This window comes from Cololabis saira, chromosome 12, assembly GCF_033807715.1.
Source record: "Cololabis saira isolate AMF1-May2022 chromosome 12, fColSai1.1, whole genome shotgun sequence".
NCBI lineage: Eukaryota > Metazoa > Chordata > Actinopteri > Beloniformes > Belonidae > Cololabis > Cololabis saira.
In genome coordinates, this window is record NC_084598.1 from 962,331 (window position 1) to 977,157 (window position 14,827).

At 46.2% G+C, this 14,827-nt stretch overlaps 1 protein-coding gene across 7 annotated transcripts in view; it reads left to right on the forward strand.

Moving 5' to 3' along the window:
• The window catches only part of nckap5l (NCK-associated protein 5-like), a 118,096-nt gene extending 104,745 nt beyond the window's left edge, over positions 1-13,351 (forward strand). For all 7 annotated transcript variants that reach the window (XM_061735133.1, XM_061735132.1, XM_061735131.1 and 4 more), the window contains 3 exons: positions 1,201-1,476; positions 1,999-2,150; positions 12,221-13,351. In XM_061735133.1, coding sequence (XP_061591117.1) covers positions 1,201-1,476; positions 1,999-2,150; positions 12,221-12,475 — 683 coding nt within the window. In that variant the 3' untranslated portion in view covers positions 12,476-13,351. The remainder of the gene's footprint in view (positions 1-1,200; positions 1,477-1,998; positions 2,151-12,220) is intronic.
• The last annotated feature ends 1,476 nt before the right edge of the window (positions 13,352-14,827 follow it).

The following is a 14,827-nucleotide window of genomic DNA, read 5'->3' on the forward strand; positions in this document are numbered from 1 at the left end:
GGGTTAGAGATGGAGACTATATTAGTATATGAAGGATAAATAAGCCACCCCCTCAGAGGTTTGGGTGAATGCTGGATATTTCTCTGATTTCTACAGTATCTCGTATTATCATTCTTTGAATTAGGTCAGGGGTCGGCAACCCAAAATGTTTTAGAGCCATATTGGACAAAAAAAAATAAAAACAAATATGTCTGGAGCTGCAAAAAAATAAAGTCTTGTATAAGCCTTAGAATGAAGGCATCACATGCTGTATGTATCTATATTAGTTATTAGTTATTAGCCTAGACCAAGTTGGCTACAAATACATAAGAGTTCACATAGCTGCATAAAAGTCTGCTCAATATCGATCACATCACACGACTCAACACAATAATTGAGTTTGCTGCTGCTGAATTTATGTCCTTGATTTGTTGATCGTGATGCTTCTAACATTTTAATGGCCTTTTCCTTCATTGTTTTAGCGGAGAGAGAGTCTGTATCATCTCAGTTTTGTTTCTGAAGTCTGCAAATAGGTCTGCAAATGGTTTTCCACGCTTTATTATTTCCCCGGTTGCAACAAAACTTGCAGCAGTAGTGGAGTTTGGAGATGCAATCCACTCCTTAAATCTATTTTTGCGCTCCTCTAATTTCTCCAGAAGTAATGGAATCTCACTTTTTCTCTCACTCTCAACTGGGTTCTAGGCTGCAAATGTAGCATATTCCCTGGAAATGTCTTTCCACATTACTCTTTATGTTATTGGACAACTTCTTGCTACAGAGCAAACATTCAGGCAATGAATGCAAATGGTTCGGTCCAAGAAACGTTGAATCCTCTTTTGTCCTCAGTTATTTATCTCTTTTTCCCTTTGTAAACGATCCCTTTGGTCGGTTTGTTAACAGCCTCCTGCTGGTAGAAACGCATGTTGCAGGCTCCGACGCAAACCTTTGATTCAGAAATGTAATATTTATTCTACACATTTTTACAGCATTGGAAAACGTTAAGAATGTGTTTGTCCTCCTACAGAAAACATATGAAAACAAAAAATATATTTCTCTCCCCCATCTATTTCCATTTTCAAAAATTTTTGAAAAAGCTCCAGGAGCCACTAGGGCGTCGCTAAAGAGCCGCATGCGGGGGCTTTTAGTTGCCGACCCCCGAATTAGGTGAAGGATTCAATGCAGTTATGTAATTAAAATGTCACTTGTGTTGTTCCTCTCCAGGTTCTGGTGCGTCCACGTACACCCTGGACAGCGGCATCGGGACCTTCCCCCTCCCAGACTGCAGCAGCAGCGCGGCCGGGAGGAGCCTCACCAAGACCAGGGGGGGGGCCGAGCTCCTCTCCTCCGACTCCCCGGGGAGGGCTGGGCGGCGAGCTCGTACCCTGGACCGAGAGCCCACGTCACAGGAGGAGTGCATGGCTCCGCACAAGCAGCTGATTCCCACCATCCAGTACGGCTCCGTGCTGGAGGCTCGGACCGCCGGCGTCATCCATGAAGGTGATCAAAGTTCATCCTGGATTCACACTGGAGCGTCACAGGCGTCACAGGCGTCACAGGCGTCACAGGCGTCACAGGCGTCACAGGCGTCACAGGCGTCACAGGCGTCACAGGCGTCCGGCTGCCATTCGTTGTCTATGAAAGCGCTGCGAGAGGCGTTGGAGGCGTCCAGAGCGTCAATTTGAAGTTGATTCCCCAAGCAAGAAGCCTCAATGCAGATTGTACTTTCATGTACACACAAACGTACACTCATTCACATGCGTACAGGAGCAGAGCTGTGCACTAACACACTTATTTATCAGGAATTAATATATTTCATCAGGTGTACATGCTTGATATTGATCACACAGCAGCTTTATGCTCTTTCTAGTCGTAGTTGTTAATGACTGATTTTTTACATAGTTACAACTTTCTTCTCTCAGGATGTTTCTCACAAGTACTTTTGCTCATTTATTCAACTTTAACAATAGAAAATCCCAATCATGTGGGTACTAGGAAAAACTTTTACTCTTTCATCTGCAGAAAAAGAGGTCCATGGAGCAAACATGTTTTCCCCTCGTTCCAAGACCTGGACTTTCCCCAACCTGAAGACTCCTAGCGGACCTGCAGAGGTGTACCTGGCAGTGGAAGAGGAGGAGGAGGAGGTGGTATCATTCGGATCCCCGTACAGAGGGGTAGGAGCAGTCAAATTCAAGCTTTTTTTGTTTCAAATGAAGCCACGTCATGGGTGGCTTCAGTGGATGGGCTCACAGATGTGCTGAATAATTATTTTCAAGATGATTGAACTTGTAATGGAAACTTTGTTACAAGTGAAATGTCATTCAATTCAATTCAATTTTATTTATATAGCGTCTATTACAACAGAAGTTGTCTCTGGGATCTTTCCAGAGACCCAGAACATGAACATAAACCCCCGAGCAATTATTACATATACATAACATAAACAATGGCAGGTAAAAACTCCCCTAGTGGGAGAAAAACCTTAAGCCAAACAGTGGCAAGAAAAACTTTAGGAGGGAAGAAACCTGGACCAGGACCTGGATCATAAGGGGGTAGAAACCTGGACCAGGACCTGGATCATAAGGGGGTAGAAACCTGGACCAGGACCTGGATCATAAGGGGGTAGAAACCTGGACCAGGACCTGGATCATAAGGGGGTAGAAACCTGGACCAGGACCTGGATCATAAGGGGGTAGAAACCTGGACCAGGACCTGGATCATAAGGGGGTAGAAACCTGGACCAGGACCTGGATCATAAGGGGGGTAGAAACCTGGACCAGGACCTGGATCATAAGGGGGTAGAAACCTGGACCAGGACCTGGATCATAAGGGGGGTAGAAACCTGGACCAGGACCTGGATCATAAGGGGGTAGAAACCTGGACCAGGACCTGGATCATAAGGGGGTAGAAACCTGGACCAGGACCTGGATCATAAGGGGGGTAGAAACCTGGACCAGGACCTGGATCATAAGGGGGTAGAAACCTGGACCAGGACCTGGATCATAAGGGGGGGTAGAAACCTGGACCAGGACCTGGATCATAAGGGGGTAGAAACCTGGACCAGGACCTGGATCATAAGGGGGTAGAAACCTGGACCAGGACCTGGATCATAAGGGGGTAGAAACCTGGACCAGGACCTGGATCATAAGGGGGGTAGAAACCTGGACCTGGATCATAAGGGGGGGGTAGAAACCTGGAGCAGGACCTGGATCATAAGGGGGAACCTCCTGCTGAAGACCAGCTGGACAGATCAGGAAAAGAGAGAACAGACAGAGAGAATGAATAACAGAGAAAAGAGAGACACAGACACAATGGCACAATGTTTACTAACATTAACTAGAGGTTTACTAAACACTAACTAGAGGTTTACTAAACACTACTAACTAGAGGTTTACTAAACACTAACTAGAGGTTTACTAACACTAACTAGATGTTTATTAACACTAACTAGAGGTTTACTAAACACTAACTAGAGGTTTACTGAACACTAACCAGAGGTTTACTAACACTAACTAGAGGTTTACTAACACTAACTAGAGGTTTACTAAGCACTAACCAGAGGTTTACTAACACTAACTAGAGGTTTACTAACACTAACTAGAGGTTTACTAAACACTAACCAGAGGTTTACTAACACTAACTAGAGGTTTACTAACACTAACTAGAGGTTTACTAAACACTAACTAGAGGTTTACTAACACTAACTAGATGTTTACTAAACACTAACTAGTGTTTAGTAAACATCTAGTTGGTGGAGGTGGTGTCAGCCTCCTTAACCCAGATTGGAAGTTGGTTCTATTTTGTCCTTGCTGACCGCCAGGCGGTGCTGTAAGCACTGGATATCTCCCCTCGCGCATGCGCATGTCGAGTACAATACCAACAATGTCACGTCACCCGTGACCCCTGCATGACCCCCGGAAGGGGTATATCTTCCGGTGTCAGCATGGATCTTGTCCTTTTTCTTCTCGCTCCGCGCGTCTGAAGTACAGGACGGAAATAGAAGCTTGGTTAAAGCTTCTTCCTTTCCTCCCTAAACCGCCGGCCTGGTGCAGCTTCGTGCCATTCAGGTAGGAGTAACGATTTTTTTCGTCCTCCGAGGAGCTGTGGCCGGTACGATATTTGATTATGTCGGGTTGCGGCGGCGTCTCCCTGCCCCGCACCCCAGCACAGCCGGCAGAAGGGGAGCTGTCAGCTGCGCCTGACACCTGAACAATCTGTGCAGGGAGACAGCGTTTCGCTCCCTCTCCCACTTTATTAATGTGGCAACATTATTTTTTCCTTGCAGATTATTTTTTCTTTTGAAAAAAAAGGGGAAAAAAAGGAAAGAAAAAAGACAGAAAAGGATTATTTTTTTCTTTTGAAAAAAACAACACAAACACCTTTTTTGGTCTTTCTTACAGCCGTGGTGAAGGCAGCGTGTCCGCTCCCCTCTCCCACCGGCACATTCGTGGTGACGGCACCGTTTCGCTCTTTCTTTTGGGAAAAAAAAAAAGACAAAAGGATTATTTTTTTCTTTTGAAAAAAACAACACAAACACCTTTTTTGGTCACTCTTATCTACGCAGAAATAACGCTGAAATATAAAGAAGGCTAAAGTGTAATCCCTGGTGAGAGAGGAAACTGAAGATGTGCAGCTATATATAGATATACGATAGACTATATGCACTTGTTTCCCTCCAGTTCTGCAGCTTGAAGCCCCGCCCCCTCCAGGCCCCGCCCACTGCAGGCCGACCAGGGAAACATGGTTTCCACTGCTGCGGAGGCTCTGCTGCGACACAACATGACGCCCCCCAGAGGGACTGTCTTTCCCAGCTGGGGAGTCAGGTTTTACACCCCGACCCCGTCATCTTCAGCTCTGGGTCTGGCCGCTGCGGGGCCCGACCCATTGTTGTCAAGCTGTCCTGAACCCGTCAGGGGTAGCATCTCGACTGCCCATGTGCCTCCCACCCGCCTCTGGTATGAGTGCGAGTGGGGGAGATTCTCTGCCTGGTGTGCAGACGGGGCACAGGACCCTGTTCTTCGCCCCGTGGCCACGATCCTGGGGTTCCTTTCGGTCCCTCCTGGATGGTGGCCGTGCTCAGTCCACTCTAAGGGTGTACGTGGCGGTCATTTCATCGCAACATGCCCTGGTTGAGAATGCCACCGTGGGGTGCCACGGGCTGGTTTCTCTTTCTCAGGGGGGCTCTGAGGCTGCGCCCCCCCCCCCGAGGAGCCCAAAGGCCCCAGTCTGGGACCTGTCCATGGTGCTAGGTGCCCTCTCTTCTCCACCCTTTGGGCCCTTGGCCCAGGTGGGCCTAAAGTGGCTCTCTATGGAGATAGCCTTTCTCCTCGCTATGACATCGGCATAGCGAGTCGGTGAGTTACATGCCCTGTCAGTCAGCGGGTCCTGCCTGGGGCGGGACCCAGATGGCTCAGGGGCTACGTTGTGGCCGAACGTGGCGTTCCTGCCCAAGGTCCTGCCACGCACTCGTACTAATCGGCCTATCCAGCTTGGCCGGTTTGACCCCGAGCCTGCAGAGAGTGGGCCGAGCCCTTTGTGCCCCGTACGAGCCCTCGCTGCTTATGCTACCGCGCCTGTGCGACGGTCGGAGCAGCTTGTTCTCTGCCATGGTGGCCCCAACAGGGGGCGTGCTGCGTGCGTGTCTGGACAGCGCCGTCCCACTGGGTGGTGGACACCGTCGAGCACGCCTACAGGGCCAGTGGCCGCCCCTTACCAGTGGGGGTGAGGTGCCACTCGACCAGAAGCGTTGCAGCTTCTTTGGCTGCCCTGAAGGGGGTGCCTCTGGAGGACATCTGCACAGCGGCTTTGTGGACGTCGCCGGACATGTTCTCCAGATTTTACCGGATCAATGTCGCCACTCCCCAACCATTGGGCGTGGTTCTACTCCCGGCTCCTTCTGCCCCTGGTCAGTGTCCCGGATGACCGCCAGGCCTGCCGGTCACTCCGAATCCTCGTGCTTTCGCGAGAAGATTCTAGGAGAAGATCCATGCTGACACCGGAAGTTATACCCCTTCCGGGGGTCATGCAGGGGTTACGGGTGACGTGACATTGTTGGTATTGTACTCGACATGCGCATGCGCGAGGGGAGATATCCAGTGCTTACAGCACCGCCTGGCGGTCATCCGGGACTCATAGAACCGTAGTTACAGGCGTAACTTTCGTTCCATAGTAATGGTTCCTGGTACCAGAACGCTCTTCCTCCAAATCTACATTTAGATACTCTAGGAACTACGAGTAAACCTGCACTCTGAGAACGGAGAGCTCTGCCAGGAACATAAGGCACTATCAGGTCTTGCAAATATTGCGGAGCTAAGCCGTTTTGGGCTTTATACGCAGGTAATACAATTTTTAATTGGATTCTGAATTTTACGGGTAGCCAATGGAGCGAAGCCAACACTGGAGAGACGTGGTGTTCTAGTTTTTCTGCATCACTCTGCGAGAGGATTTTCCTAATCTTTGCGATATTACGGAGATGGAAAAATGCTATTTTACAAACAAACCGGTTCTGTTTCATCTGACTTCATAGACAAATAGAACTGCGTATCATCAGCATAGCAATGAAAGTGTATGCCGTGATTCTGATTATACTTCCCATGGGCTGCATGTATAAACTGAACAAGATTGGCCCTAGCACTGAACCCCGGGAAAAGTTTCGTCTTTCAGATAAGCAACCTCAAGAGGGTAAAAAAAAAAAAAACTAAACAAAAACTGAGCATTACGTACAGTTAGTACAGTTATAGCAGACAAGGTTTTATATGACACTTATCTTTCATTGACATTAAAACTGGTTTAGATTTTTATTCCAAACTTATTGAAACCTGCAGGGGAGCAGAAGGAAGAGGCTGCTTGCAGACCGAAATACTTAGCAAGTAGTGCGCTTGGCATGCATTTTTAAATCTGCATTCACATCTTACATAATGTAAAAACACAGAACCATATTCTCACTTAGAAATTATTTATCGCTTGGTTATTAAAAATTCACAAGTGGATGGTTTTTATAGCCCATATTTCTTCGTACCTTGAGCCGTTCATAGGATTTTTTTTTTGTTTAGTTTAGTTTATTGGTCCTTTCAATTTCCACAACACAAATAACCCCAAAGTACAGGTGTAAATCGTCAGTGTAATACAGAAAAAAAAAAAAAATTCTATATATATATATATACAGTATATATATATATATATATATATATATATATATATATATATATATATATATATATATATATATATATATATATATACAATTTAAACTAAAAACCAAGGACCAAAGGGTGTAGACTGAAGCCTAAGCTTATGACGCCTACCCTTTTCACAAAAAAATGTTTATAAACTAGTGCAATGTCATTAATAAATATCATTACATACAGTATTTGTATAAGCAATAATACAATAGTACATACACATACCTACACATATACATACATCCTCCCCCTGGCCCTGCCCCTTCTCAACCTTTCCCCGACCCTGAACCTAACCTGGGACTGCCTGCGGTCCCCACCCCCGGTCAACCCGTTGTTGCTTCCACCTGCCTGCTGTGTGCTGCTGACATCCCCGACCCCCCAGTCTGGCCCTCGGCAGGAGGGTCCCCCCTTATGATCCAGGTCCTGGTCCAGGTTTCTTCCGTCCTAAAGGGGAGTTTTTCTTGCCACTGTTTGGCTTAAGGCTTTTCTCCCACTAGGGGAGTTTTTACCTGCCATTGTTTATGTAATAACTGCTCAGGGGTTTATGTTCTGGGTCTCTGGAAAGCGCCTAGAGACAACCTTTGTTGTATTAGACGCTATACAAATAAAATTGAAAAATGTAATTGAATACATACACACACACATACTGTATATACATATATGTATGTGTATTTGTTACGGTTAATGTAGAAAAACGGCTATTTTGCAAAGTACATACATTTTTAAGCTCATAGTGCACGGACATCACATTTTTAATCATCTCTCCAGTCTCGATGCTCCGGTCAGCTCGAGACAATTGTCTCGAGCTGACCGGAGCATGCCTAGGCAATTATAGCAATTATTCCAAATCCCATGCAGTATATTCCTAAATTGAGTATTCCAAAACGAATAATGCAAACTACAGATCACGTCATTGGCACCCCAGAATAGAGCGCCACCGAGGTGGCAAAGCGCAGTGGAGTGCACTCTGAATTTGGGCACACCTCTACCAGCCTTATAGGTCTGGGAAATGTACTCGCAAATATCCAGTGTGAGGGTAGGTGCGTAGATTGACCGGTAAATCGAGAGCTTCGCCTTTCGACTCAGCTCCTTCTTCACCACGACGGTCCGGTACATCGACCGCATAAATGCGGACGCTGCACCGATCCGTCTGTCAATCTCCCGCTCCATCGTTCCCTCACTCGTGAACAAGACCCCGAGATACTTGAACTCCTCCACCTGAGGCAGGACTTCTCCACCCACCCGGAGAAGGCATGCCACCCTTTCCCGGTGGAGAACCATGGCCTCTGTTTTGGAGGTGCTGATTCTCATCCCTGCCGCGTCGCACTCGGCCTCAAACCGCCCCAGCACATGCTGAAGGTCCCGGTCCGATGAAGCCAACAGGACAAATTCATCCGCAAAAAGCAGAGACGAAATCCTGTGTTTCCCAAACCGGATCCCCCCCGGCCCCTGGCTGCGCCTAGAAATCCTGTCCATAAAAATTATGAACAGGACCGGTGACAAAGGGCAGCCCTGCCGGAGTCCAACATGCACCGGGAACAAGTCTGACCTACTGCCGGCAATGCGAACCAGACTCCTGCTCCGATCATATAGGGACCGGACAGCCCTTAACAGAGGGCCCCGGACTCCATACTCACTGACCTCCCACAGAATGGCATGAGGGACACTGTCAAATGCCTTCTCCAGATCCACAAAACACATGTAGACTGGTTGGGCAAATTCCCATGAACCCTCGAGCACCCTGCGGAGGGTGTAAAGCTGGTCCAGTGTTCCGCGACCGGGACGAAAACTGCATTGTTCCTCCTGAATCCGAGGTTCAATATCGGCCGTATTCTCCTCTCCAGTACCCTGGCGTAGACTTTCCCGGGGAGGCTGAGAAGTGTGATCCCCCTATAGTTGGAACACACTCTCCGGTCCCCCTTTTTAAACAGAGGGACCCCCACCCCGGTTTGCCACTCCAGCGGTACTGTCCCCTTCCTCCATGCGATGTCGCAGAGGCGTGTTAACCAAGACAGCCCTAAGACATCCAGAGACTTGAGGCGAATTTCATCCACTCCCGGTGCCACTGAGGAGCTTATGAACCACCTCAGTGACCTCGGCTTGGGTGATGGATGAGCACGCCCAAGAGTCCCCAATCTCTGCTTCCTCAGTGGAAGGCATGTCAGTCGGGTTGAGGAGATCCTCGAAGTATTCCTTCCACAGTCCGACGATGTCCCCAGTCGAGGTCAACAGCTCCCCACCCACACCGGAAACGGTGCCGGCAGAGTACTGCTTCCCCCTTCTGAGGCGCCGAACGGTCCTCCAGAATTTCCTCGAGGCCAACCGAAAGTCTTCCTCCATGACCTCCCCGAACTCCTCCCAGACCTGAGTTTTTGCCTCCAGGACCGCCCGAGCCGCGGCTCGCTTGGCCTGCCGGTACCTATCCACTGCGTCAGGAGTCCCACAGGCACACATAGCCCGGTAGGACTCCTTCTTCAGTCTGACGGCATCCTGTACTTCCGGTGTCCGCCACCGGGCTCTCGGATTGCCGCCACGACAGGCGCCGGAGACCTTGTGTCCACAACTCCGAGCCGCCGCGTCGACAATGGAGGCAGAGAACATGGTCCACTCGGACTCAATGTCCCCTGCCTCCCCCGGGATCTGAGAGAAGCTCTCCCGGAGGTGAGAGTTGAAGATGTCCCTAACAGAAGGCTCAGCCAGACGTTCCCAACAGACCCTCACAATCCGTTTGGGTCTGCCCGGTCTGTCCAACCTCCTCCTCCGCCAGCGCATCCAACTCACCACCAGGTGGTGATCAGTTGACAGCTCAGCCCCTCTCTTCACCCGAGTGTCCAAGACATGCGGCCGAAGGTCAGATGAAACGACAACAAAGTCGATCATCGACCTCCGCAGGGTGGCTGGAAGCTCCCTTAGAGATGAGTTTCCTCCCTTAGAGATGAGTTTCCTCCGCAGGGCGGCTGGACTCTCCCTTAGAGAGAGGGTGAGGAGTTCGGTCACCCGGGAGGAGCTCGGAGTCGAGCCGCTACTCCTTCACATTGAGAGGAGTCAGCTGAGGTGGCTTGGGCATCTGTACCGTATCCTCCTGGACGCCTCCCTAGGGAGGTGTTCCAGGCATGTCCCTCCTCCCTAGGAAGGTGTTCCAGGCATGTCCCTCCTCCCTAGGGAGGTGTTCCAGGCATGTCCCTCCTCCCTAGGGAGGTGTTCCAGGCATGTCCCTCCTCCCTAGGCAGGTGTTCCAGGCATGTCCCTCCTCCCTAGGGAGGTGTTCCAGGCATGTCCCTCCTCCCTAGGGAGGTGTTCCAGGCATGTCCCTCCTCCCTAGAGAGGAGTTCCAGGCATGTCCCTCCTCCCTAGAGAGGAGTTCCAGGCATGTCCCTTCTCCATACGGAGGAGTTCCAGGCATGTCCCTCCTCCCTAGGGAGGTGTTCCAGGCATGTCCCTCCGGGAGACCCCGGGGAAGACCCAGGATATATATATATATATATATATATATATATATATATATATATATATATATATATACTCACACATTATACATATGCATATATATATATACTCACACATTATACATATGCATATATATATATACATATGTATGTGTGTATGTATATGTATATGTATATATAGTGTGTGTGTATATATATATATATATATATATACACACACTAGGGGTGTAACAATATATCGTGCCACGAAATTTCGCGATACAAAAATGTCACAATACGTGTCGTGGAGGTGACAAACTGTATCGCGATATTGGATTATTAATATTAATGTATTGTGTTTACTAGTAACGACCGCGCCTCGACCCGCGGACCAAAATCTTCCTCCGCTCAGAAGAAACTAGTACCGTTTTGAGCTCTGAACTTTTACTTATGTAAGGCTGGTGTAGAGTTAAGCTTTACCTTATTAAATGAAACCTTTTTGGGGTCGTGAGTAGGATAAACACGGGGACAACTTCTGCTGAGTTCCAGTGTACTTTAATGTCCCTCAACAGTGTAGGATTTTAGAACATCAACACAGCACCTAGTGCTGTACTGTGGCGTATCACTCCGCCCAATCTAATCACTACAGATAAACTGACTAGTGTCATTATAGTCCCTGATTTACATCAGAATATAAAGAATATATTTATAAAATAATGAACCCTGAATTACCAAAATAACCTTCTTAACAAAAATAAATCTCCTCTTACACTTATACGGTGAGCATTAATCAATCTTTTTATGATGTAAAATTGTATGTATTTATTTACTTTTATTTATTTATTTAATTTTAGTTGTTACATTTCTGGAAAAAGAAAAAAGTCAAATCATTCATGAGAGAAACTATTCAGTTTGTGGCAAAATATTAGTACTTGTATGAAACTGAAGATGCATAATGCAAACCTGACATTTACTTTTAGTTCAGTTTGTGGAAAATGGTTGGCCTGGCTTTCTCTTTAAAACTTAAACAGTTATAAAGCATTACAAACTGTAACAATAGGGCAAACGTACAGTATTGTTTTCTATTTTGTGTCTTTCAAATAAAAGACCATTTTTTCCAGTCATATGTTCCTCATTCAAGGTTGTTAAAAGAATACTACTATAATATCGTATTGTTATGGTGACCTCAATATCGTGTATCGTACCGTATGGTGAGATTAGTGTATCGTTACACCCCTAATACACACATACATATGCATATATACACACATACATACACATGTCCATAGGTACATGCCTATGTGTATTATACCTTTGTTTTATATTTATTAATCATTTTGTATTTATAGGTGCTTTGTAATGAATTGTAATAACGTGCTACACATTTTCATTTCTGTATCTAAACTGTTTTCTCCCACTATGGGAGTTTTCACCTGCCATTGTTTATGTAATAATTGCTCGGGGGTTTATGTTCTGGGTCTCTGGAAAGATCCTAGAGACAACTTTTGTTGTATTAGACGCTATACAAATAAAATTGAATTGAATTTCTACGGATTAACTCCTGTCACTGAGATGCATCGTTGTTTGACAAAGGATAAAATGCAGGACGTGAAATGTTTCCCGTCCGTGTGTTTCCAGAGCACGAAGGCCAGCACGTCGTCCTCTGGCCGGGTGGACCCGGGGAACCTGCCCCTCCCGGCCCCGGCCGGGCTGAGCCGCAGGGGCAAGGCTCGCCCCCCCAGCGGGCCGGAGGTGAGCCCGGCCGGGCTGGAGCTGCTCCGGGAGCGGCCGGAGGAAGCTCTGTCTCCCAGCCGCCCTCAGGTCCTGGAGACGCCCGAGTCCCTGAGCGACTCGCTGTACGACAGTCTGTCGTCCTGCGGCAGCCAGGGATGACGAGCCGGGGACGGGCGGGACGTGGAGGACTGGAAGAATCTGGTTCACAGGTTCACTGGCTAGACTTTAATCCGCCACCACCGTTTGAAGAAAACACACTTCATTCTGTTGATGTCTGTAAAGAATTATAATCAGCTGTTGCAACTGGAAAGATGGATTGATCTCATCTTCTCAGGATTTCCAATAAACATGAAGCCAAAAGCCGCCCAAATAATATAGGCTGTTCACTTTTTCACAATCAGACTTAAATGTGGACACTTATCTTAGAAATCCTGTTTCAAGAGTACAAAACGCATGGCCAAGTTAAAAAGGAGCACAAGAGGTTGTCGTACTTGCTCAGTGTTTAAACATCGCTTTTGGCTTCCTCCTCCTGTAGAAAGATCTCTGCATGGAGGAAGCATTCACCGTAGATAAGTAACTGTATTACCTCCATTCTGGTCCTGACATCGTTTCACCACACAATGTACCGAGGGGGAAAAGAAATCATGAAGCGCCAAGAAGAAAAGAATGTTCATGTCTGTGATTCTTAATTGTTTAATCATGCTTCACAATGTTAAATGTTAAGAATGAGTTTATTGACCATGTGGATATTGTTTTGCAGCCATCTGAGGTTAGAATATGTCAATTTTTTTTATCATAATGCATTTAAAAGGTAATATATACCAGCAATAATAACATAGAAAAAATAAATATCTACACTATTTGATGACTGTATTTTTATTATTTATTTATTTTAATTGTAAATCATTTGCAGCCATCTTTTTTTTATCTTTCTGTGAAAATTGCAGTCCCATTGCTTAGTATACTGTGTTTTATCTTGTGTGTTATCATATCTGCCATTAATTATCTAGCAAATTGAGGTCTGATGTACCTACTGCCGTTTTTCAACTTTCTAATTAAAATGTTTTGATTTAGTTGTTTGGGTGTGAATGTGTTTTTTTAGTGGATTATTGGCAGATGTTGGACACATTAGACATAGGATGCGCGTTTCCTTCACAAGAGTGACGCCTGGACAGGTAAGTCCATGACAGCCCACTGGAGCAGACATTCTGGTGTTTTTATTGTGTCTAAAGTGTCTATCAACTCAGATCTTATGACATTACACAAGCCTGTTATTGAGATTTAGGGAGCATAAATCTCAAAATGTGTATTTAGTCATCTATATTTGCACGATTCTGCAACATCCCACACCCAGATAAGAGCAGAACATGCACCCCCTCATCACCAGAGCAGGAGCCCCGCTGGGAATTGTGATTTTTTTCACTTTTTTTTTTTTTTAAATGTGTCAACTTTTGAATGTGTTTTATCTTCTATCTTCTATCACCTTATTAGCCAATTCCTGACTGGGTTATTAGCTACATGTGTTTACGGTTGATGAAACTTTGGCCTCGTCAGACGTGGAAGGAGTAACGTTAGGCTGAGCTGTAGCGTTACAATCTCCAGCTTTAGGCTTCGTTATTGTCACTAATTTATCCATCAGGTCTAAATAGCGTTAAATAGGAATTTTCTTAAACAGCTAGCTAGCTGGTTTTTCCCTCTAAAGTTGACAGTCATGGGAATCATTTATGTAGAGTTGGAGACTAAATAGTTATTGTCAATAGTAGATTATTATCGCCTGTTAATGGAGTTTTCTCAATCATATATATATATATATATATATATATATATATTATATATATATATATATATTATATATATTTTTTTTAACTCAAATTATTTTGGTTAAAATTGCCTTTATTTCTTTTGAAGTTGGAGGACCCCCTGCAGTCCCTCTGCGGCCCCCGGCTGCGGCCCCCGGTCGTGGACCCTGGTTGAAGACCCCTGATCTAAACGGGTTAGCACAAAGGAATAACTATTTCAGGACATGAACACCCCCAGTGGGGATAAGATGATAACCATTGGTCGCTATGAGTAGAAAATAATGTAATTAACTTATTTGATTGTATTATCCCTCATATTCAGGGTCACTGCTGGAGCCGCTCCCAGCTCTTCTGGTTAAACCAGAATCATTACTAGAACTGTTTTATCATATATTATGTGAACATATGTGTAACTATATAATACATTTATAATGTGTACTATAATAACCCAATAACTGGCTAGTATAAAGATTTCCCAAGTAAAAGATGTAGGTGAACAAATCAGTGCCGACATCCCGTCTGGGCTTCGTGGGACAAAAAGGTTGAGGGTTTGATCCCCTGCAGGATCTGGGCCACGCCAACGTATCCATACTGTCACATGATATTTTAACCAGCCTTGCCTGTTTTTTTTTATTAATTCAATTCAGTGTGTGTGTGTGTGTGTGTGTGTGTGTGTGTGTGTGTGTGTGTGTGTGTGTGTGTGTGTGTGTGT